Source organism: Choloepus didactylus, chromosome 5 (assembly GCF_015220235.1).
Source record: "Choloepus didactylus isolate mChoDid1 chromosome 5, mChoDid1.pri, whole genome shotgun sequence".
In the NCBI taxonomy this organism is placed as follows: domain Eukaryota; kingdom Metazoa; phylum Chordata; class Mammalia; order Pilosa; family Megalonychidae; genus Choloepus; species Choloepus didactylus.
The window spans coordinates 92303887-92329486 of record NC_051311.1 but is presented as its reverse complement, the minus strand read 5'-3'; the positions used below and the strand labels follow the sequence as shown (position 1 = coordinate 92329486).

Sequence of the window (25600 nt, the reverse complement as noted above, 5' to 3'; positions counted from 1 at the left end):
TCTCTTAGCTTCTCTGGAGAAAAGTCTGGGCTAGTATCTCCAAAGCATCAGCAAAAGTCTGCTTTCAATGGCTGTCTCCAAAATGTCCCTCAGCTGCTCTGAGGTCGTTCAGTTTGTGAGCTCTTTTATAGGACTCCAGTGATTAAATCAAGACCCACCCTGAATGGGTGGGGTCCACATCTCCGTGGAAATAATTCAATCAAACAATTCCAACCTAAACAACCCTAATACATCTGCCCCCACAAGACTGCATTAAAGAACATGTCATTTTGTGGGTCAAAATACATCCAAACTGGCACACATATATATTCCAAAAATGATTCTTCTAAAAAATGATTTCAGTTGGCTAGTGTGCTGCTATGAATCTCCCATAAAAGCCATGTTCTTTAATGCAATCTTGTGGGGGAAGACTTATTAGTCTTTTGATTAAGGTGGAGCCTTTTGATTGAGTGTTTCCATGAACATGTGACTTACCCAACTGTGGGTGCAATCACTGACTGAATTATTTCCATGGAGATATAACCCTGCCCATTCTAGGTGGGTCTTAATTAGATCACTAGAGTCCTTTAATAGAGAGCACAAAGAGAAGACGCTGGGAGAAACATTTGGAAAGAAGCTAAGAGCCAATGCAGACACTTGAAGATGCTTGAAGATGCAGACAGAAAGACATTTGGAGATGCTAAGCTAAGAGACAAAGCACAGAGTTTGCCCCGGAGAAGCTAAGAGAGGACCCCCAGACGCTTAGAGAGAAATGCCCTGGGAGAACAAAAGCAAAGATGCACAGGAGCTAAGAGAGAGAAGCTAAGAGATACAGAAGCCCAAGCAAGGATGCATAGGAGCTGAGAGAGAGAAGCTAAGAGAGACATTTTGGAGAAAGCCATTTTGAAATCAGAACCCAGGAGCAAAGGACCAGCAGATGCCAGCTACATGCCTTCCCAGCCTGACAGAGGTGTTCTGGATGCCATTGGCCTTTCTTCAGTGAAAGTATCCTCTATTTGATACTTTAGTTTGGAAACTTTTATGGCATTAGAACTGTAAATTTGTAAACTAATAAATCCCCTTTATAAAAGCCAATCCATTTCTGGTATTTTGCATAACGGTAGCTTTAGCAAACCGGAACAGCAAGTAAGTATTTTTGGATGGAATAAGTAAACACAAAATGGCCTATTAACGTATTAGATAGTGTCCAGTCTTCCTTGTGAATTGAGATAGACAAATTAAAATGACAATAAGATATCAGATATCAAAAAATTTGATTGGAGAGGGCTGAGAAAAATTTGGAAAAAAAGTTACCCCCAAACTCCATATACTTTGTGATTACAGATCAATCTAGCCTTTAACCTAACAAGTCTACTTCTATAAATTTACTCTGAAGATATAATCATGCATGTGTACAAAAAATAAGGAGCAGAATGTTCACTGCAGCATTATAATAGCAAAAGATTGAAAGCAACCTAAATGTCCTTCAATAAAGGACTGATTAAAGAAATTGAAGGACTTCCATATGACAGAACACCAAACAGAGGCCTAGTGCAGGACAGAAAAGCACAACTCAGTAACAGATAACCTAAAGTGATAGGGTCCAAGTATGAGACTCTCTGACTGGCTGATTCAATCCAAGGGCAAAATTCAGAATACTAGAAGACTTAACAGATTCAAATCCTTCAAGAATAGTATTCCTCACCACCAAGCAAAGTTCAAGGTTATATTATTTTAAAAGTACCCAGAGAACAAATATTCTACTCCTCCCTTTAGGGGAAAAGCAAATGGCATGGCATTCTCTTATAAACATTTAGTAATTAAGAACACAAACTTTGTTGAAAAGAATTGAAAATAAGGACTCAAGCAGATATCTGTACACCAAAGTTCATAGCAGCATTATTCACAACAGTCAAAAGGTGAAAGCAATCCAAGTTTTCACTGACAAACAAAGGGATAAACCAAAATTGGTATATGCCTACAATGGAATATCATTCAGCCCTAAAAAGGAATGAAATTCTGATACATGCTACAATATGGATGAATGTTGATGACATCATGGGGAATGAAATAAGCTAGATAACAAAGGGTCAAATATTGTATGGTTCCAATTATATGTAACACCTAGAATATGCAAAATCATAGAGACAAGAAGTAGATTAGAGGTTACCAGGGGCCGTGGGGAGTGGGGATCAGGGGAAAGGGGAGCTATTGATTAACGGGTACAGAGTTTCTGTTTGGGTCATGAAAAAAGTTCTGGTTATGGATGGTGGTGATGGTAGCACAACATCGTAAATGTAATGAATATCACTGAATTGTACGCTTGAAAGTGGTTAAACTGGGAAATTTGGGGTTGTCTATATGTTACCACCACAAAAAGTTAAAAAAAAAAAAAAAGAGAGAGGGAGGGAGAGCAGGGATGGAGGGAGCAATGTTAATGGAGCTTGGACTTCCTGAGCACTAGACTAGGTTTTCTGGGGTAGTTAGAGTTGACTGGGTACAAGGCTGAGCAATGCTGATGCCTTGGGAGAACCAGAAAATTTCCAGTTTGGGAGAATGACATCCTTGTCTAGGAGTGATGGCCACACAATCCAGCTCTGAGGCCCCTTCTGAATTCTGTCCCAGCCACATAAGTTGGGCACTTATGTAACCAAAGCCATAGTTTTTCATCTATAAAATGGGGAAATAATAGTGTCTTACTCAGATGCTCCAGAGATCAATTGAGTAAATGCAATAAAGTGTTCAGCGTGGTAGTATCTGGCATATAGATAGCCCTCAATAATACTAATTGCTATTGTTAGTTCATAAAATATAAAGCAGCACAAAATATAGAGTAAATAAATAAAAATCAATTGATAAAAAATGATCATGAAATAGGGCTTAAAGACACAATACGAGGTAGTACAAAAAGCCTATTTGACATTTGTAGTGCATTTGCAAGCATACAGACAACGCACACACTCCAGCATTTTCTAATATGAACTCTTAGGCTGGCACTTCTGTACTGTTCTTGCCCCACACAGTATCAGGGCCTTAGTTAGTGCCTCTTGTACTATTCTTGCAACCTGGAACATGCCTGTGTTTCTCATTCCAAAGAGACAATGGGGAGAAGCCTCAGCCAACAATAAAAAACAAGCATCTATTGTCCCCCTACAGCTTCCCTTTTCTGTTTCTTGGATGATACTTTAAATAACTATGATCATTTACATCATCAATTAGTATTACAGTGGCAACATTTTCCCTGCTGCTTGAAGTCCAGTCCATAGCTGACTTCATCACCCCTCCTAACTTGCTGATGACTGGAGGCCTAATGATATCCCATGCTTAGACTGACCAGTGAATTGGTGGCTTGGAACCATCCTGCAGAAACTCTAAAACATACACCAAGGAACTAAAAGGAGCAATAATGTTAGGGGCTCCAGGTTGATGGGCCAATTCAACATCTTTACATTCCTTCAGAACACAAGCCCCTTCTTGTCTGCACCATTCTTCTCTCCCCTGTGCAGCAATGACAAAAAGAAAATGTACTTTGGAAGGAACATGTCAGTTTGCCAAGGCTTCCCCCTTAACTAATCCATTTTAGCTAACAAATTAAGTATTTTTGTCTTAAGTTTATTTTTGGTCTAAGGCAGTGATTCTCAAACCTGAGCACACATTGTAATCATCTGGAAGGACTGTTAAAACAAAGATTGCTGGATGCAACCCCCTGAGTTTCTGGTTTGGTAGGTCTCAAGTGGGGCCCAAGAATTTGCACTTCCAGGTTATTGCATGATGCTCCACACTTTGACAACCACTGGTTTAAAGTAATAAATCTCTTAGTTATGTGACAGATATTGGGGATATTACCTTTGCCTTCATAAAACCTGTAAAGACGAAAAATAAATCCAAGTGGTCTGAAGGAGAAAGAATATGTACAATATTAAGATCAGGATGATCCTGCAGAAGCCTGGCAGGAATGAGGAAAAACCAGGGCTTCTGCCCAGAGACTTCATTGCATAAAGATGGAAAGACCGTGAGCAAGTGGCAATGAAAAACAAAGTCAGAATAGGAAGTTAAGTTTCCATATGTTCAGCAATTTCTCTTTCCACAATTGTATGTTGCCCCTCATATTCAATGATTCTGCCTTTATTTATTATGTACTTTTACTTATTATGTGAGTAGTCAAATGTGGTATAATTATAACACTTTTAGCACCAAGAGTAACTTTGGTTCAGAAGACAATGAGAAGCTGGAGGTTTACAAACTTAACATTTTAGCTGGAAATATAAACAATACTATGATATGAATATTATGTTCTATCAACCAGCCCTGTGCTCTTCAATTTTGCATACCTTCATCATCAGCCTGGTATACTCAGGTCATCCTTTCTTTTCTCTAGTACTGTCCCCTCCAAATTATGAGCTATGAAGAGGCCATCACAAACCCCACATTCTAAACTGTTTCCTACAGTCAAGGACTCAGTCTGTAGTCTGCACATGAGAAGGAAGCAGGTGCACCTGAGTAATGAACCCAGGGTGGAGTACAAACTACCCAATATAATGGGGCTTTGTTTCAATCCATAGGATAATGTTCAATTTATTTCTCATTAAGTTAGAAAATACTAATGATGTACCTCTCAGGGTAGTATTACCATCTTTTTTATTTCTTCCTTCAGGCTTGCCCCTGGACAAAAGAAAAAAACTGGTGGCCGTATGGGAGGAAGCAGGGAAGAAGGTTGTCCCTGACTGTCTAGAATAGCAGTCCACTCTCCTTCACTATCTAGAATAAAGGCATTGGTTCAGATGGTGTCTACTCACAGCATTCCACAATGATCCTGACTGTGTCATGGACAACCAGGAACGACTAACTCGACCACACATTACAATATCTCTTAAAGTGAGGTAGAGGAAAATCTAAACACAAAGAAAAGATACACAAAATTTTGAAAAATATATGAACCTTGATGTAACACTTGCACTTACCTTTTTTTGGCATTCTTGCCTGTAATTTACATCACAGTAGCAGGGGTTTAAATGCTGGAATTTTATCTGAAATACTGGAATTTATCTACTGATGTCTTTGATATAATGTGATCCTTTTAATTGATAGCTGCATAGTGACAGTGAGGAAGCCAGGCTGATTTGTTTTCTGAATGAAGGTAACCATTCTATTAGAAAACTAGTGACTTCTTTAAATATTAGCTGCTATGTAGAAAGTATTTGTTTGCTGAACTGAACTGGATTCTTTCTAAAGTTACAGAATTCCTGGGAAAGATAAACAAACCCACCTTAGCTTCTATTTCTGGAAAAATGTTATACTAGGAAACCTGGAATCCCTCTTGATACAAAAACATAAGTAAATGCTAAAACCAATATCCTTTTAAATGTAACTGAGTATTATGAATTGAATCATGTCCCCTATTAAGACATGTTCCAGTCCTAAATCCCAGTCCTGTGGATGCAAACCTCTTGTAAGTAGGATCTTCAAAGATCCTATTAAGTTGAGGCCACCCTGCATTAGGGAGGGCCTTAAGCCAATATGACTGGGGTCCTTATAAGCAGAGGAAATTCAGCACAGGAGTAGGAGACAGAAGGAGACAGCCATGGGATGGAGGAAGAGATTGAGTCATGGATTGCCAGCAAGCCACCACCAGAAAACTACAGACTTCAGGGAGAGCAGGATCCTGCCAACACCTTGATTTTGGACTTCTAGCCTCCAAAACTATGAGATTCAAAAACTTAAACAATGCCTGCTATTGAAGCCAACTAATCTGTTGTTACAGCTGCACTGGCAAACTAAGACACAGAGACCTCAAGAAAGTAAAGGAAATTTCCAAGGCTCCAATCCTTGTAAATGCAGACTGGTAATAAGGATCTAATGCTGTAGTTGCTTAGGATGGGGAGGCAGTGGAGATGACTGCTGCTTTTCATAACAAATGTGTTCAGATTTCACTGGAAATGCAAGGACAAGAGAAAGCCATTGGAACAACAACTCTCAGAATCAAGAAGCAAAAGAACTCCCAAGCAGGAAATGAAAGATATCTGTAGCATTTTAATGAAATTTCAAAAGGCCTAAAAAGGATAATTTTAAAGGCAATCAAGGGCAGATGAACTACAAAAGAATGTCACTTAGCAACCACAGAAGGCAGATATCAGCAGAAAATAACTATCAACTTTAGCAACAATATGCAAGTAAATTATTACACAAGAATGAGAATTAAGTAAAGACACTTTAAGAAAAAATTGGCAGTTTGCTTCCAACAGACACTTCACAAAGGAACCTGTAAAGAACATTGAAACCAGAAGAAAGTAGTAAAATACAGATAATAATGGTAGACAAAGAAGCTAATAAGTATATGGGCAAAGCCACTAACCTTATTAAAACATATAAGGATGATGACTAATGTGGGGGTATAAAAATACAATGGCACATAAACACTCAATAATACAAATACTATAAAACTAGAGGGAGTTCTAAATTCCAGTTATTACTCAGGAAGAAAGTATAGATATTAATTTACTCTAGTCTTTATTAAGGTAAATCCACATGTTAAAATTGTTAAAAGTAACCACTATAATACTAAAAATAGAATTATATCTTCTAAAACATGAAAGTGGGAGAAGGGGGAAGATTTAAAAACTCAAATACAAATTAAAAAATAGGAAAGGAGAAAAAAGGAAACATAAAAATGGATAAATAATATAAAATAAAATGAGAAAAATAAATCCAAGTATATAAATAATTATATTCAATTTAACAAAATTCACTGGTTAGAAGAAAAAGAATACCATAGCTTTAAAAAGCCACCTAAGATATAATACAATTCTAAACAAGATGAACTCTAATAAAAGAAAAGCTGGTAGGTATATTAATATCAGGGGTTGGGGGTATGTGGAAACCTTTAAAACAGCATTACTAGAGATAAAGAGGGTCACTACATAATAATTAAAGGAACTAATTCACTAGAGATACACAAACATTCTAAATGTGTGAGCATCTAATAAACAGTATAGCCACAAAGTTGAAGGAGAAATTGACAAATTCACAATCATGATGAAAGATTACATTAAAGCTCTCTCAATAGCTAGTAGATCAGTGTGGGGAAATAAATCTTCCCCAGTTTCTTCGTGTTCCTATAAAAATCCCTACCGTCCTAAGACATGGTAGTGTAGACAATATAAAGATAGTAAGTATTTTGCCTTCACTTCCTCTAGAAACACTGTACCTTTTACATACCGTAAAGATTAGTTGTGTAATCAATCATTTGTCTGATTAATTTCACTAATCCAAAAGAATAATAAAAATTTGCTTATCTCCCCAAGAGGGTTTAATGGTTACAGCCTAGACCAGTCCCCTAGGTCAAGCTCCTAAGGTGCCAGAAAGACTGGGGTGCTACTTCCCTGGGATTTAAATTTCAAGGAGGAATAGGTCCCAGGACCTTGGAGACATCTCTAGGGCATAAAGGCTAGAGACACTAAGGCTTATCTGGCCCTTGGAGAAAGGTATTTATGTTCCAAAAGGTTAGAGTGAGAACGCCGTATCCTTTCCAGCCCAGCTCCAAAAATCAAAGATTTTTGTCCCTCCTTTCAGAAGGAAAGGGGGAGACAGCTGCCTCTTCCTCTTGTATATAAGCAGAGAAAATCCATTTTTCTTCATCTCTCACCTATTAAGTGTCTAGCCACTTGTGTAGGAGCTTTTACCATCTGGCATCATTCCACAGGTAAGCACTGAGGCAAGGGCAACAAATGCAGTTATTATTGTATAAATAATATTCTGTCTCTGATCCAGGACAACATGTGTGTGCATTCAGTATAAAATTAATGAAGATGAATATTAAAAACTCAACAAATAGGCAAAAAAAAAAGTAAAAATGTAGATTTGGAAGACACAATTAACAAACTTTATCCAATGGACATATATAAATGTACATCCTAAAATTAAAGAATTTTCAGCTTTCCAAGAAAATGTGAAATAATTCAAAATTAATCAGATACTAGGCCATAGAACCAGTTGTGACAAATTTCAAAAATTATACCAAAGTTCTCTATCATCATTTTCATGCCAGAGGGCAATTAATTTATAAATCAATTACAAAAACATAATTCTCTCACAAAAACAACACATTCAGGAGTAAGATGGTATAGAAACTCCAATTCAATCTCCTAACAGCGACACTGAAAAACCAGCAGAAACAGGCAGAACCAACTTTCTCAGTGCTCTGGAAAACAATTAGAGGGTTGCAGTAACTGGGCAAGTGCCAAATCAAAAATAAGGAAACTTAAAAATCAGGAAAACCTCATGGCACCTTTACTTGTCTTTCCCCCAACTCCTCCGCAGCCCTAGTCCATGCTCCCAGTGCAGGTTCTTGGTCCCAGTAATAAACCTCCCAACAAAAAACAGTCCATGACCCAGGTGGTTTCACTGGTGGATTTTACCAAGCATTCAAGGAATTAACACCAGTCTGTCTCAAAACAATTACTAGCTCATTCTATGAACCTTCATTATCCTAATTCCAAAACCTGATACACACAACCCAAGAAAAAAAAAATTACAGACCAATATCCCTTATAAAGACAGATGCAAAAATCCTCAACAAAATAGTAGCAAACAAAACCCAACAGCAATTGAAAGGGATTATACATCATGACCAAGTGTGATTTATCTCATGAATCCAAGGGTGGTTCAAAATAAGAAAATCAATCAATGTAATCCATCACTTTAATAGAATGAAGGAACAAAAAACATGATTATCTCAAATGATGCAGAAAAGGCATCTGACAAAATCCAGCACATTTTCTTGATAAAAACACTTGGAAAACTAGGAATAGAAGGGAACTTCCTCAATTTGATAAAAGGCATATATGAAAAGCCCACAGCTAACATCATACTCAATGAGGAAAGAGGAAAGACTGAAAATTGTCCCCCTAAGCTCAGGAACAAGGCAAGGATGCCTGCTTCCACCCCCTGCTATTTGACATGGTACTGGAAGTTACAGCCAGAGCAATTAGGCAAGAAAAGAAATAAAAGGCATCCAAACTGAAAACAAAGAAGTAAAACTATCTATATTTGCAGATGACGTGATCCTATTATCTAGAAACTCACAAACACACACAAAAACCCCACAAGAAATCTATTCAAGCTAATAAACAAATTCAGCAGAGTTGTGGAGTACATGGAGAACATGATCAACACTCAAAAAACATTTGTGTTTCTATACACCAGCAATGAACAATCAGAAAAAAGACCAAGAAAACAATTCCATTTGCAGTAGCATCCAAAATAATAAAATATCTAGGAATAAATTTAACCAAGGATATAAAGGACTTGTACACAGAAAACTACAAAACATTGCTGAAAGAAATTAAAGACCTAAATAAATGGAAAGACATCCTGTGTTCATCCCAAGTTTAAGACTTAATATTGTTAAGATATGATACTACCTAAATCAATTTACAAATTCAGCACAATCCCAAATAAAATTCTATTGGTATTTTTTTGGCAGAAATAAACACCAATTAAAAGCCAATCCTCAAATTCATATGGAATAACAAGGGCCCCACAAATTTCCAAAAACATCTTATTTCCAAATAAGGATTTCATGGAACTGATAAATTAATCTTAACATTTATATGAAAAGGCCAATTATAGCCAAGATAATTTTGAAGAATAAGGTGGAGGAATTTGCCTTACCACAGCATTATGATAATGCTATAACCATCCTTATTAAAAGCTATTATACATATGTAAAATATATATGAACTATAATTATTTATACATTAGCTATAATATATCTAATATATCTAGCTATAATAAAGCTATAATCATTATGATAGCATGCTCTTGTGCAAGGATAGATATATGAAACAATCTATAGCCCATATGTATAATCTTGATAGATAACAGAAATGGCATAATTAAGCAGATAAGGATGGAGTATTTAATACATGGTGCTGAGAAAATAAGTATTCCTTATGTAAATAAGGAAATTAGATTTCTTCCTCACACAATAAAAATAAATTTAATTATATTTAAATAAAATGTGTGTGCATTAAAAGACACTATAAACAAAGTGAAAAGGCAAAGATTAGAGAATATATTTTACATGTTTAATAACAACAAAAAGATTACTAAGAATATGTAAAGAAATGTATCAATTAGAAAAGGAAACAAAGCACATGGTGAAATGAGGAAAGCCAAATGTCCAATAAACACATGAAGCAGTGTTCACCCTCAGTGGTTATCATGGAGATGCAAAATCTATCAAATTTGCAACAAAAAAAGTCTCACAATACCAAGAATTAACAAAAACATGAAGCAACTAGAACTTTCATATTCTGTCCATCTGCTAGTAAGGTTGTAATGTGATATGATACTTTGAAAGAAATTTGACACTATTTAGCAAAGATTAAGATGGCATACATCATAATCCCACAATGCTACTGCATTATTTACCTCAGAAAACTACTCCACATGTGCAAAAGGCGAAATATTCATGAATATTCACTACAGCATGTTTGCAAAAAAGGAAAAATAGGAATCAATCTAAATGACCATCAGTAAGAGAATAAATAAGTTGTAGCATATTTATACAATGGAAGAGTATATAGCAAAAATCAGAAATGAGCCAGAATTATAGGCATCAACATGAGTAAATCTAAAAATCATAATATTTAGTAAAAAAAAAAAAGTAGTCTGTAGAATGACCCATTACATTTTTTAAGTATGCAAAAAATAATACTTTGTGTATTAGTTTCCTATTGCTGCTGTAGCCAATACTACAAACTTAATGGCTTCAAACAACATAAATCTATTACCTTTGAGTTTTAGAGGTTAGAAATCCAAAATGGTCACACTGAACTAAAATCAAAGTGTCTCCCGAGCTGTGTTTTTTCTAACAGCTCTAGGGGAGAATCCATTTCCCTGTCTTTTCCAGCCTCTAGGGAATGCCGACACTCATTGGTTCAACCCAGCCAGCCAGCAGTTGCATTACTCCAACTTAGCATATCTCTTTTTCTGACTTTCTTGCCTCTCCCTTTTACTTAAAGGACCTTTGTGATTACATGGGACCCACCTGGATAATCCAGGATAATCTCCCCATCTCAAAATCCTTAACTTAATCACGTCTGCAAAGTCCCTTTTCCCATGTAAGGTAACTATTCACAGCTTCTGGGAATAGTTTCGGGGGCTATTACTCTGCCTACAGATTACATAATATGTGACTGTCACAGAGTTGGTGTTTAATGAGTGTTGAATGAGTGAATAAATTAATAAATCTCCACATATTGGAAAAGGTATTATATGGTTTTATTCTAGTAGTTCCTTTCTTCTCTACCACATAAACAAGAATGCAGATGTTTCTTTCAAATAAAAGTCTGTCTCCACTTACGCAAGAATTTAGCATTATTTACAACTGCCAAAAGATGGAAGCAACCCAAGCGTCCATCAACCAATGAATAGATAAACAAAATGTGGTATGTACACACAATGGAAAATTATTCAGTCATAAAAAGAATGAAGTTCTGATACATGCAACATGTATGAACCTTGAAGACATCATGTTAAGTAAAATAAGACAGACACAAAAGGACAAATATTGTATCATCTCACTGAAATGAAATAATTAGAATACACAAACTTCACAGAGTCAGAATACAGACTATAGGTTACCAGGGGACAGGATGGAGGTAGTAAGTAGGGAGTTAAGGCTTAAAATACACACTTTCTATTTGGAACAATGGAAAAGTTTTGGTAATGGATGTTGGTGATGGTTGCACAACACTGTGAACATAATTAACAGCATTGAATTACATATTTGAATGTGGTCATAAGGGGGAAATTTAAGATTATATATATGTTACTAGAATTAAAAATTTAAAAAAATCCATTGGAACTGCACGACACAAACAGTGAACCCTAAGGTAAACCATGGACTACAGTTCATAGTTCAATTATAAAAATGTGCTTCATCAATTGTAACAAATGTTCCACATCAATGCAAGGTATTAATAATAAGGTGGTATATGGGATTCCTGTATTTTATGCAAGATCATTCTGTAAACCTACAACTTCTCTGATAATAATAATAATAATAATAATAATAAAAGGTTAAGTTGGAAGTGGTACAATCTCTCTAGAGGTCAGTTAACGAATTCCCAAATTCTTCAATGTATGAACACTTTCAGTTTGCAATTTTATTTCTAAAAAATTTTCCTAAGAAAATAATGGAACAAGTAAGTACACAAAGATGTATATACAATTACATGTAATGTACATATGTTGCTTGCAAAATAAACCAGGAAAATGGGGTTTTCTTTAATTGAACAAATTAAAATAGATTCACCACCAAAAAAAAAACAAAAAAAGAATTATGTGACTGTGTGAACCGTCAAATAATAATAGCAATTCCTCCTTAGCAACTAACCTTCCATACCACTTAGTTTACAAAATATTTTTGCCTGTGTACTGGGAAGGTAATTCTATAAGGACTAACTGTTAAAGCTGCTCAGTGTAACTGAAGGAGTTCTCCTCAAGTCATGATATCTATATTCCTCAAAGCTTGTAAAATGAAATAAATGAGAAATGAGCAAAATACTCTTCTGAAAGGATGATTTTTTTTTTTTCCTGAGGTAGGGAAGCCCCATACAACTGAATTCTCCACCAGCTCCTCAAGGGGGCTCTGAATATTTTTTTCTTTTTTTTTTAATTAACTTTTTTTGAAATCAACTATATAAAAAATTAAAAAATTAAAAAAAATTACAAAACATACAATAAGAAAAACATTTCAAACAGACCATAATAAGGGAGTAAGAAAAAGACAACTAACCTAAGATAACTACTTTACTTCCAACATGTTCCTACTCTACCCCAAGAAAATAACCTAATATAGCAACATTTCTGTGAACTTGTTCCTACTATACCCATCAGAAATTAACAGACCATAGTCATTCCTGGGCATTCCCAGAACGTTAAATTTACCCATGATAGCTTATCATTCTTATTGGGTTATCATTCCCCCTTCCTTAATTGCTCTCTATCACTAGTTTCCCTACATTCTACATTATAAACCATTTCTTTTACATTTTTCAATGTTCACATTAGTGGTAGCATATAATATTTCTCTTTATGTGCCTGGCTTATTTCGCTCAGCATTATGTCTTCAAGGTTCATCCATATTGTCATGTGTTTCACAACATCGTTCCTTCTAACTGCTGCGTAGTATTCCATTGTGTGTATATACCACATTTTCTTTATCCACTCATCTGTTGAAGGACATTTGGGTTGTTTCCATCTCTTGGCAATTGTGAATAATGCTGCTGTGAACATTGGTGTCCAGGTATCTGTTCGTGTCACTGCTTTCAGATCTTCTGGGTATATACCGAGAAGTGCAATCGCTGGATAGAAGGGTAACTCTATATGTAGTTTTCTAAGGAACTGCCAGACTGACTTCCAGAGTGGCTGAACCAATATACAGCCCCACTAACAATGAATACGAGTTCCAATTTCTCCACATCCTCTCCAGCATTTGTAGTTTCCTGTTTGTTTAATGGCAGCCATTCTAATTGGTGTGAGATGGTATCTCATTGTGGTCTTCATTTGCATCTCTCTAATAGCTAATGAAGATGAACATTTTTTCATGTGTTTCTTGGCCATTTGTATTTCCTCTTCAGAGAACTGTCTTTTCATATCTTTTGCCCATTTTATAATTGGGCTGTCTGTACTACTGTCATTGAGTTGTAGGATTTCTTTTATACGCAAGATATCAGTCTTTTGTCAGATACATGGTTTCCAAAAATTTTTTCCCATTGAGTTGGCTGCCTCTTTACCTTTTTGACAAATTACTTTGAGGTACAGAGACTTCTAAGCTTGAGGAGTTCCCATTTATCTATTTTTTCTTTTCTTGCTTGTGCTTTGGGTGTAAAGTCTAGGAAGTGGCTGCCTAATACAAGGTCTTGAAGATGTTTTCCTACATTATCTTCTAAGAGTTTTATGGTATTGTCTTTTATATTGAGATCTTTGATCCACTTTGAGTTAATTTTTGTGTAGGGTGTGAGGTAGGGGTCCTTTTTCATTCTTTTGGATATGGATATCCAAGTCTCCAAGCCCCATTTGTTGAAAAGACTGTTATGTCCCAGTTCAAAGATCAGTCGGCCATAGATCTGGGGTTCTATCTCCGAATTCTCAATTCAATTCCATTGATCAATGTGTCTATCTTTGTGCCAGTACCATGCTGTTTTGACAACTGTGGCTTTATAATAAGCTTCAAAGTCAGGGAATGTAAGTCCTCCCACTTTGTTTTTCTTTTTTAGAGTGTCTTTAGCAATTCGAGGCATCTTCCCTTTCCAAATAAATTTGATTACTAGCTTTTCCAAGTTTGCAAAGTAGGTTGTTGGAATTTTGACTGGGATTGAATTCAATCTATAGATGAGTTTGGGTAGAATTGACATCTTAATAACATTTAGCCTTCCTATCCATGAACATGGAATATATTTCCCTCTTTTAAGGTCCCCTTCTATTTCATTTAGTAGAGTTATGTAGTTTTCCTTGTATAGTTCTTTCACATCTTTGGTTAAGTTTATTCCTAGGTACTTGACTTTTTTAGTTACTATTGAAAATGGTATCTTTTCCTTGAGTGTCTCTTTAGTTTGTTCATTTCTACCATATAGAAACGTTACTGACTTATGTGTATTAATCCTGTATCCTGCTACTTTGCTAAATTTGTTTATTAGCTCTAGTAGCTATATCATCGATTTCTCAGGGTTTTCCAGATATAAGATCATATCATCTGCAAACAATGAAAGTTTTACTTCTTCCTTTCCAATTTGGATGCCTTTTATTTCTTTGTCTTGCCGGATTGCCCTGGCTAGCACTTCCAGCACAATGTTGAATAACAGTGGTGATAGCAGTCATCTTTGTCTCATTCCTGATCTTAGAGGGAAGGCTTTCAGTCTCTTACCATTGAGTACTATGCTGGCTGGGGTTTTTCATATATGCTCTTTATCATGTTGAGGAATTTTCCTTCAATTCCTACCTTTTGAAGTGTTTTTATCAAAAAGGGATGTTGGATTTTGCTGAAGGATTTTTCAGCATCTATTGAGATGATCATTTGATTTTTCTCTTTTGATTTGTTAATGTGTTGTAATACATTGATTGATTTTCTTATGTTGAACCATCCTTTCATGCCTGGAATGAACCCCACTTGGTCATGGTGTATGATTTTTTTAATGTGTCTTTGGATTCAATTTGCAAGTATTTTGTTGAGAATTTTTGCATCTGTATTCATTAGGGAGATTGGCCTGTAGTTTTTCTTTTTTGTAGCATCTTTGCCTGGTTTTGGTATTAGATTGATGTTAGTTTCATAAAATGAATTAGATAGTGTTCCATTTTCTTCGATGTTTTGAAAGAGTTTAAGTAAGATTGGTATCAGTTCTTTTTGGAAAGTTTGGTAGAATTCCCCTGTGAAGCCTTCTGGTCCTGGGTATTTATTTGTGGGAAGCTTTTTGATGACTGATTGGATCTCTTTGCTTGTGATTGGTTGGTTGAGGTCTTCTGTTTCTTCTCTGGTCAGTCTAAGTTGTTCATATGTTTCCAGGAAATTGTCCATTTCCTCTACAGTATCCAGTTTGTTGCCATACAGTTGTTCATAGTATCCTTTTATAATTTTTTTAATTTCTTCGGGATCCACAGTAATGTCACCTTTCTCATTCATTATTTTGTTTATATGGGTCTTCTCTCTTTTTGATTTTGTCAGTCTAGCTAGGGGCTTGTCAATCTTGTGGATCTTCTCAAAGAACCAACTTTTGGTGTTATTTATCCTCTCTATTGTTTTTTGGTTCTCTGTGTCATTTATTTCTGCCTTAATCTTTGTTATTTCCTTTCTTCTACTTGGTTTAGGATTGGTTTGCTGTTCATTTTCTAGCTTCTTCAGTTGATCCATTAGTTCTTTGATTTTGGCTCTTTCTTCCTTTTTAATATATGCATTTAGTGCTATACATTTCCCCCTCAGTACCACTTTTGCTGCATCCCATAGGTTTTGGTATGTTGTGTTCTCATTTTCATTCATCTCTATATATTTAGTAATTTCTCTTGCTATTTCTTATTTAACCCACTGATTGTTTAGGAGCATGTTGTTTAACCTCCAGGTATTTGTGAATTTTCTAAGTCTCTGATGGTTATTGACTTCTAATTGTATTCCATTGTGGTCAGAGAATGTGCTTTGAATAATTTCAATCTTTTTAAATTTATTGAGGCTTGTTTTATGTCCCAGCATATGATCTATTCTGGAGAAAGTTCCGTGAGCACTAGAGAAGAATGTGTATCCTGGTGATTTGGGATTTAATGTTCTATATATGTCTGTTAAATCCAATTCATTTATCAGATTGTTTAGGTTTTCAGTTTCCTTATAGTCTTCTGTCTGGTTGATCTATCTATAGGAGAGAGTGATGTGTTGAAGTCTCCCACAATCATTGTGGTAACATCAATTGCTTCCTTTAGTTTTGCCAGTGTTTGTCTCATGTATTTTGTGGCACCTTGATTGGGTGCGTAAACATTTATGATTGTTATTTCTTCTTGTTGAATTGCCCTTTTTATTAGTATGTAATGACCTTCTTTGTCTCTCATAACATCCTTGCATTTAAAGTCTATTTTATCTGAGATTAATATTGCTACTTCTGCTTTCCTTTGGCTGTAGCTTGCATGAAATATTTTTTTCCATCCTTTCACTTTCAATTTCTTTGTGTCCCTGTGTGTAAGATGGGTCTCTTCTATGCAATATATTGATGGTTGATATTTTTTTATACATTCTGCCAATCTATGTCTTTTAATTGGGGAATTTAATCCATTTACATTCAATGTATTACCTTGAAGGCATTTCTTGAATCAGCCATCTTATCCTTTGGTTTATGTTTGTCAGATATATATTTTCCCTCTCTCTCTTAATGTCCTATAACGTACCCATACTGAATCTTTTTAGTACTGAACCTTTCTCCAGGTCTCTCTGTCCTGTCTTTGTTTCTCTGTCTGTAGGGCTCCCTTTAGTATCTCAAGTAGGGCAGGTCTCTTGTTAGCTAATTCTCTCAGCATTTGTTTGTCTGTGAAAAATTTAAGCTCTCCCCCAAATTTGAAGGAGAGCTTTGCTGGATAAAGAATTCTTGGTTGGAAATTTTTCTCTCTCAGAATTTTAAATATGTCATGCCACTACCTTCTCACCTACATGGTGGCCACTGAGTAGTCACTACTTAGTCTTATGGTGTTTCCTTTGTATGTGGTGAATTGCTTCTCTCTTGCTGCTTTCAGAACTTGCTCCTTCTCTTCAGTATTTGACAGTGTGATCAGAATATGTCTTGGAGTGGGTTTATTTGGATTTATTCTATTTGGAATTCACTAGGCATTTATGATTTGTATATTTATGGTGTTTAGAAGATTTGGGAAGTTTTCCCCAACAATTTTTTTGAATACTTTTCCTAGACCTTTACCCTTCTCTTCCCCTCCTGGAACACCAATGAGTCTTATATTTAGATTTTTATATTATCTAGCATATCCTTGAGGTGCATTTCAATTTTTTCCTTTTTTTCCCCCCATTCTTTCTTTTGTTTTCATTTTCCATTCTGTCATCTTCCAGGTCATTGATTCATTGTCTTCCTCTAATCTCGCTGTCTTACTCTAGTCTTGTACTATGAGTATCCAGAATCTTTTTAATTTGGTCAACAGTTTCTTTAATTTCAATAAGATCGTCTATTCTTTTATTTACTCTTGCAATTTCTTCTTTATGCTCTTCTAGGATCTTCTTGATGTCTTTTATATCCTGTGCCATGCTCTTCTTCATGTCCTTTACATTCTGTGCCATGGTCTCATTGTTCATCTTTAGTTCTTTGATTAACTGCTCCAAGTACTGTGTCTCCTCTGATCTTCTGATTTGGATGCTTGGGCTTGGGTTATCCATATCATCTGGTTTTTTCATATGCTTTAAAATTTTCTGTTGTTTTTGGCCTCTTGGCATTTGCTTAACTTGATAGCATTCTTTTAGGATTTGTAGACTGATTAAAACATGTATCTCTAATTTGTCAGATCTACAGCTTCATGGAGTACACTTTCTCTAACTAACCAGCAGGTAGCGTCCGCAAGCCACCTATTCCCCTCAAGCCAGTTCTCCCCCGCTTTGTCTTTGTGGTGAGTTGGGGTGTGAGTCTTGTGGGGTCCAATTGGTGTGCCAAGCTTGTGTGTGTAGTTGGTGTTGCCTGCCCTGTATATGGGGCGTGTGTCTGGGTGGACAGGGAGCTGGGGGTGGCTCTAACAATCAAGTCTCCCTGGTGTTCCTGGAGATTTAAAGCTGCTGCAATAGTCTAATCCTTCAGTTCAGTCCTGCCACATTTGTCTCTGCCACTGACCCACAAGTCCTTGGTATTGGTGTATGGCCCCTGAGACTTGTGAGTGGGTCCCTCTTCCAGGCCATGCACCCCCAGGTCCTCTGTTGAGGGATGACTGTGCTATGTCACAGGTGAGTGCCATTCCCCCAGAGCAGTTCTGGGCTGCTGGGCTGTGTAGGGATCCTCCCAGTCTGCTGAAAGGATTGCTGAATGGGGCATGTTAATTCACACTGCTCTGCCTTCCCAACTCTGGGACAACCAGCTGAGGGTGCAGGGAAAGCCAATGTCCACGCCCAATCTTGGGGTGTGTGTGTGTGTTGTTGGAAACACTTCTCATCACACTGGGTTGTCTGGGGCAGCTCTGGGCTGTGGGGCCAGCAACTTGCAGGAGTGTTCCCTGCCTACTGGGTAGATGGCTGTGAGGGGACGCCCCCCTTTTCTTGGGAAGCTATGGTGTTTAGTGAATTTTCTCAGCCACTGGACTTATTGCCTTGTGTCTCAGAGCTCTCTTAGTTCTGCTCTTGTCTTGACTTGCCCAAATTGCAAGTCTTTGAGGCTTTCTGTATTGGGCTTCTTAGAGTAATTGTTTTATAAAAAGAGGAAATATTTTTAAAAAGAGGGGGGGAGGCCCACCTTGCAGATCTAATGGGTTATTGAAATGCTAAGAGACAAGGCAGTTAGGGCCATTAAGAAACAATCCAGGGAGCAGAGAAATCATTTTTTCAGACAAAGAAACTCATCTTCTGGATTTGCATATGAGCCTGACCCTGCCTGAGCTCTACCCTTCCCCGTTCTATGTTCACCAGAACTCCAAAAAGCCTCCACTTTTATTTTTGGGTTTTTCTTGCTGTTTTTGCTATCCCTATCTCCTCTCCACCGGGCTGGCTGCTCCCAGATTCTCCAGTGTCTGGTCTCAGTCTATCTGTGCTTGGAGTTTGGATCAGTAGAATGGGCTTCCAATAAGGGCCACAACTGCAGTTCTCCCTCCTCGTTCCCAGCACTGACGGCCCCTCCTCCCACAGGACTGAGCCTGGCATGGAGGGGCATGGGTCCCCTGGCCGTGAAAACTTACAGATTTCACTGATCTCAGCTGTTCCACGCATTCATGAGTGTTGCATGAACTATGCCCAAAGTCAAATTGCTCTGCGGTGTCCGGTCCACGCAGTTCCTGGCTTTCTACCTACTGCCCTGGAGGAGTAACTAAAACATACACTTCACCACTCCACCATCTTGCCCCACCCTCCCAGGATGATTTTTTATTAAGCTAAGTCAGGTTCTAACCACTGATACCTCCAGCCTGTTTGTAAGTTCTGTAACCAGGAGCCTATTCTGGAAATGGTGGATGATGGTCCTTTTACATGATGAAAAATAAATTAAAATAAACATTTAAAATCAAAAAAATTTTAAAGTTCAATTCTGGGCCATTATACGTAATGTGCCAAAGTCTATATCAAAACCTTCAGGGAGGCCGGGTCCTCTGCCCCTGCATTATTAGGGACAAAAGAACAATGGAGGGTGGGAAGCCCTGGAACCCTTCCCCTTCCTGAAGCCATTAAGTGAAGTGGAACAAAGTGAGCATTTGCATGGAGCCCAAGCAAGATGAGGAGGGGGTCCCCTCAGGACAGCTGCCAGATACAGATGTCAGACTGACTCCAGGGAGGGGAGGTGGGCATCCATATCAGGGGAAGGGGAACGTTAGAGCCCCAACAGTGTGAGGAGTGGTCTGGCATAGGGGTTGGAGCCCAAGTGCATGGGAAAGTGGTCTAGTTAAGGAGTGGGGACCCCGGTGGGGATAAGACAGGTGGTCATACCGGGGAGGGGTGAGGTGGAGGTTAGGTGGGGTGAAGAGAACATCCACAGGAGGATGAGGGGCTGGCTTGGTGCCAGATGTCAGAGGCTAAGTGGGATGAGGGGGGCATTCACCCAGAAAAGGTGGTCTTGGCATTGGGATATTGGTACATACAGGGGAACAGAGCAAATAAGCAAAAATATTAGGAAACTGGGAGCCAGGTTTCTCAGTCTAGGAGAAGGTAGTTACAAGTATGAAAAGAAAGAATATGAGAATGAACCCTATGGTGTTAGAATGAAATTGGGAGTACGGTTCAAAATCATGTTTTCAATATATACTTGCTACATAGATTGCTAGGGCGAGGAGTGGGAAAACCCTCTCCTAGAGCTCATGGATAGTGGATTCCTGAACCAAATCAAGGTTCTGTTAGCAAGGAATAGGGAGGGATTGGCTGTTAAGTGGTAACCATTTTGCCAGTCCATTGTCCAATAGATCATCAAAGTCAACAGCAAACACCCTGGCCCCAGAATAGAACACACATTGATATTTGCTTGATATCTTCCTTTCACCAACTCTTTGAATTCCTGGGTCTTACCCACCAGCTATACTATCTCTAGCTCACTGACTGCAGCCCAGGGGTTGGCAAACTTTTTGTGAAAGGGTCAGAGAGTAAAGATTTTAGGCTCTGTGGGCCAAGAGGCAATGTCCTCAACTCTGAGCAACTGTTTTCTCAAAAAAAAGCAAACAGATTTTGTTTTTGTTTTTTTACATTTTGCATTTAAAATGTAAATACCATTCTTAGCTTGAGGGCCATATGAAAACAAGTGGGGGACCAGTTTCGGCCCATGGGCTGTTGTTTGCTGGCCCTGCTGTAGACCTCCATCCCACTCCCCATGAAAGCCCTGGGCTTATGGCTCTTCTGGGACTTACTCTGCTACATCTATTGCACCTGCAAGATCCCTCAAACCAGTCCGAATTTTTGACCCTACTCCCTTTTTGCCATCCTCATCCTCAGGGCCAACCATGTCCTGAAATACTCATTTCGTACAAGTAAATAGATGGAGCCAAATACAGGGAAAATAATTGAAAATTCCCCAGAGATCTTTTTGGCAACACTGCATTTACTACAAAGGGACAGTTTTCACAATTCCCAGAAACTAAAAATAGAGTTCTGTTAGAATGTATTTAAACATACACTAGGGACATTAATTTTAGGCAGCCTGAACGTAGTGTTTTCAAATGTCACAGAGGAAACCTCTCAGTGCCCTTCCACCATTGACTGCTGACCACATTTCGTGTTGGCAGGCTTGTTTGCAAACATTACCACTCATATGAACTTTAATTAACCCTCATATCAAGCTTATCACATTATATAAATCAGAAAACTGAAGATCAGAGAGGTTAAATTACATGTCCATGGTAATACAGTTATCTAGATTTAGCATTCAAACTGTAGCCTTCTGATTTCACATTCAGGATTCTTTTTTCTATACAATTTCCACAGAAACCTAACTCCTTTACAGAATGGAAGATAGGTCCACCCTGACTGCATTCCAGCCTAGAATAGAATAAGCCTATTTATTTATAAAATACCTCGCAGCATTAAACACAATCCTCACAACACAAACTCCATTTTAAACATTTTCCCAAATACCCATAAGAATGATAATTGTATATTGCTTAATCATAAACTATTTGACAATATGTAATAATGCTTTCATTCGCTTTTGCTGAAAAATTTTCCTAGGAGATATTAATATCAAAATTCTGCAAATGTCCATTTACTTCAAGGCAAAATTTGTTGAAAAGTACATCTCAGCTGTTTAACAAAGTCATCCATTTCACACAAAATCAAAATGGGACGTTGACCAGTACAAGGTCAGAAGTTTTCCATTCCTTGTTTAAATGAACCATTCCTTTTAGTACAATTTCTAATGTCAAAAAAATACAACAACACTTTCACTTCCAAACACTGAGAGGAAAATTTAACCATGCCCCATTAGAAATAGAACTCCCAAGAGTAAAACAGCAGTAAAACCCTTTCCAGTTAAACAATCTGCTCCTATGACTATAAATTTTAACTATTGATACAACATCTGTACTATTCTTATCAATTATCTTGTTCTGCATACCAAAACTAGGACATTCTATAGAAATTTCCCTTGTTTAATGCATAAATTGTAGATATTCTAAAAATAGAACTAATGTGAGCTTCTCTTTATATGGAATCTTGCAAAATGAACGATAAATTAATGAATGTCTACATTTTCCATTCCACATTTCTCTTTTATTTCTAATTTAGGATTATTCTAAAAGAAGTAATATTTTTCTTTGGAAGATAGTATCCTAAAGACATTCCACTATGTTTCCCATTCGAAGTCTAAACATTATTTTGGATATAAGTGCTATACTGGTCTGACCCATGATTCTTCTAGGCCAGCATTCAAACATTGGGTCCTAGGGACATAGAGCCCAGTATTTCCAGAAGTATTCCATGAAATAATTAAAAAGTGTTTGTGGGGAAAAAAAAAGGATTATATGGCCAAATAAGTTTGAGAAATGCTGGTCAAAACAAAGAAAAAAAATTTATTGTGAAATATTTAAACATCCAGAAAAGGGCAGAAATTATTAAGAAACATATACTCACTAATCAGATTTAACAAATGGTAAATTTTTTTACATATTCTTATGATTTGTTACAGGGGCAGATGGAATATATCCAGTACTCCTTTTTCATCCTTAATAATATTCTTTGTCTCTGATATAAACATTGCTATGCCAGATTTCTTTTGTTTACTGTTTGCTCAATATCTTTTTCTGTCCTTACATTTTTAACTTTTCTGTGACATAGGTTTGAACTATATCTTTTCTAAACAGGTGGATTTTGTTTGCTACCCAGTCAGAAAATCTCTCTTTCAACTGATGAGTTTAACCCACTTACATTTATTGCAATCATTTTGGGTTTATTTTGGGGGGCAGCTCTGTTCCTTGAATACTCAGCAGTCATTCCCCTTTTCCTTCTACCTGGCTGATAGAACCCTGATTTTATTCATGTGTTCAACCTCTCATGTTTTTAGGAAAAGTGGCCTTTCCCCAAATCCAGGGGGTGAACAAAGGCAATAGTGGTAATTCTATTCCATTTATCCTGGATATCTGATTCAACTTAGGCAATGACCGTATGGGAAAGACTGCTGAAAGTTTATGGAAAAGCTTCCTGCTGGACAAAAAGAAACATGTAAAAAAAAATAAACAAATTTGCCCATCCGCCTTTGGACACTGTTGTATGATGATGTTATGTCTGTACCTGTATTAGCCATCCTGTATTCATGAAGAGATAAATTGGAGGATGAAAGCAAAGACACTCAGGATGGCAGAGCAGAAGGAATGAAATCACTTGGGTTCTTGATGACATCTTTATGCTGCTGAAATAACCTCAGGACTTACTGTATAAGGAAATAATAAATTCTCTATTGCTTAAAAACTTTGAGTTGAGTAATCTGTTACTTGCAGCCAAAGGCATCTCAATTGATGCACTTACATTATCTTTTTTAATGATTACTATTTACTCTGCAGTTTCTTTTTTTATTTTCTCCTTTCCTATCTTTTATTGAGTTGATAGTTTTCTGAATATCCTTTTTGCTCCCTATGTATTTTTAAAATAAGTATAAAATAATGTTTTATATATAACACATTCCCCATTTTAACCATTTTTAAGCATACAATTCAACAATGTTAACTATATTCACAATGTTGTGCTACAATCACCACCCTCTATTACCAAAACTTTTCCATCACCCCACAGAGAAGTTCTGTACCAATTCAGCATTAACTCCCATTCCCTACCCCTACCCCAGCCCCAATAACCTGTATTCTGGATCTTGACTCTATGAATTTGCTTTTTCCACTTAGTTCATATCACTGAGATCATAGAATATTTGTCCTTTTGTGTCTGGCTTATTTCATTCAACATGATATCTTCAAGGTTGATCCATGTTGTTGTATGTATCAGAACTTCACTCCTTTTTACAACTGAATAATATTCCATTGTATGTACATACTACGATGTATTTATCCATTCATTTATTGATGCATTTTCTCAAATTCAAAGCACCCCTGAAGAGTTACCCTTTTACATACCAGTTCATTTATTTCTCTTCCTCAAAGAGGTCATTTTTAGTGCTCATGTGATGTTTTCTTTATTACAACTACCTAATTAATTTTTAAAATGCTGTACTTTCTGTGTAAAAGATAAAGAGGATTGTGTGGAGCTAAAAAGAGGATTTATATTTGTTTGTGAACTTCCTGTGTGTCAGGCATTTTATTTAATCCTTACAAAAACTCTGTTTTGTGTCCATCATTACTCTGTGTAAAAAGGGGAACACCTAACTCCACACCATTCTCCAATTCTACATAGATTAGGGTTGCCACATAAAATACAGGATGAACAGTTAGATTTGAATATCAGATAAAAAAAAACAAATAATATCTTAGTATAAGTATGTGCAAAATATTGCATGGGATGTTCTTCTAAAAAAAAATTCTTTGTTTATCTGAGTTATTTATTTAACTGGGCATCCTGTATTTTTATTTGGTAAATCTGGTGACCCTAACCTGAATTGGGGTCTTGAATTGCTCGTGCAGCCTCTCCCTCTCCCTTAGCCCTGCAGACTGTCCCTCACTGCCTGTCACTTGATCACCTAGTCACCGATCACCTGTACTAAGGTCATCAGATGTTGACAGCTCCCAGACCCCTTCACTGTGCTCTGCCCACCTGCAAAACTCCCACCATGCTGGAACCCTTCCATGCTCACCACCTGGCCAGGATATATAACCTGTTAGCCCTTAGACTACAGTCAAATCTTTTGGAGCCCATGCTCCACCACAACCAGCTACGGGATAGCATGCCGCTCACTCCACACAGAATCTGCCCCACCCTGGTGGCTGTGCTCCTGATGGATCTTCCCACCCCACCTTTCATACAATACATTGTCTCATGGGAAGGGGGAAATGTGGATAGATAGCTGATTAAAAAACAAACCCAGAAAGGCGTGTTCTGCGGCACAGAAAGAATCCCAGAAAAGGGAGCTTACAGGATTTGTTTTCAACATTTTTTCAACATGGATAAGGTTTTAAGAAGCATGTTTATCAAATCAGTGAATTCCACAAGGCTGGAAGACATAGCTAACTCATATCTAACTCCCACAAGGCTGAAAGACATAGCTAACTCACTCACTGAATTCTGGAATCAGGATTAAGAAACAGAGACTGGAATGATGGACCAAAATCAACATGATGAAATTGAGCAGGAATAATGGAAACTGTTGTGTTTAGGTTGAGAACAGCAGTGACATAAGGAAGACCTGCTGGCCAGTGGTTCAGATAAAGAAGACTATCTTTGGTTCAACACAAGTTCAAGGATAGACATTACCATGTACTGGGGGAAAAAACACAAGTTTTAGATTCAAACAAACTTGATCTCAAATGCTAGTTT

General features: G+C 37.2%; 1 protein-coding gene across 1 annotated transcript in view; it reads right to left on the bottom strand.

Moving 5' to 3' along the window:
* The window catches only part of FBXL13 (F-box and leucine rich repeat protein 13), a 316890-nt gene that overhangs the window by 156652 nt on the left and 134638 nt on the right, over positions 1-25600 (bottom strand). The window contains exon 8 of the mRNA XM_037836473.1: positions 4776-4871. Coding sequence (XP_037692401.1) covers positions 4776-4871 — 96 coding nt within the window. The remainder of the gene's footprint in view (positions 1-4775; positions 4872-25600) is intronic.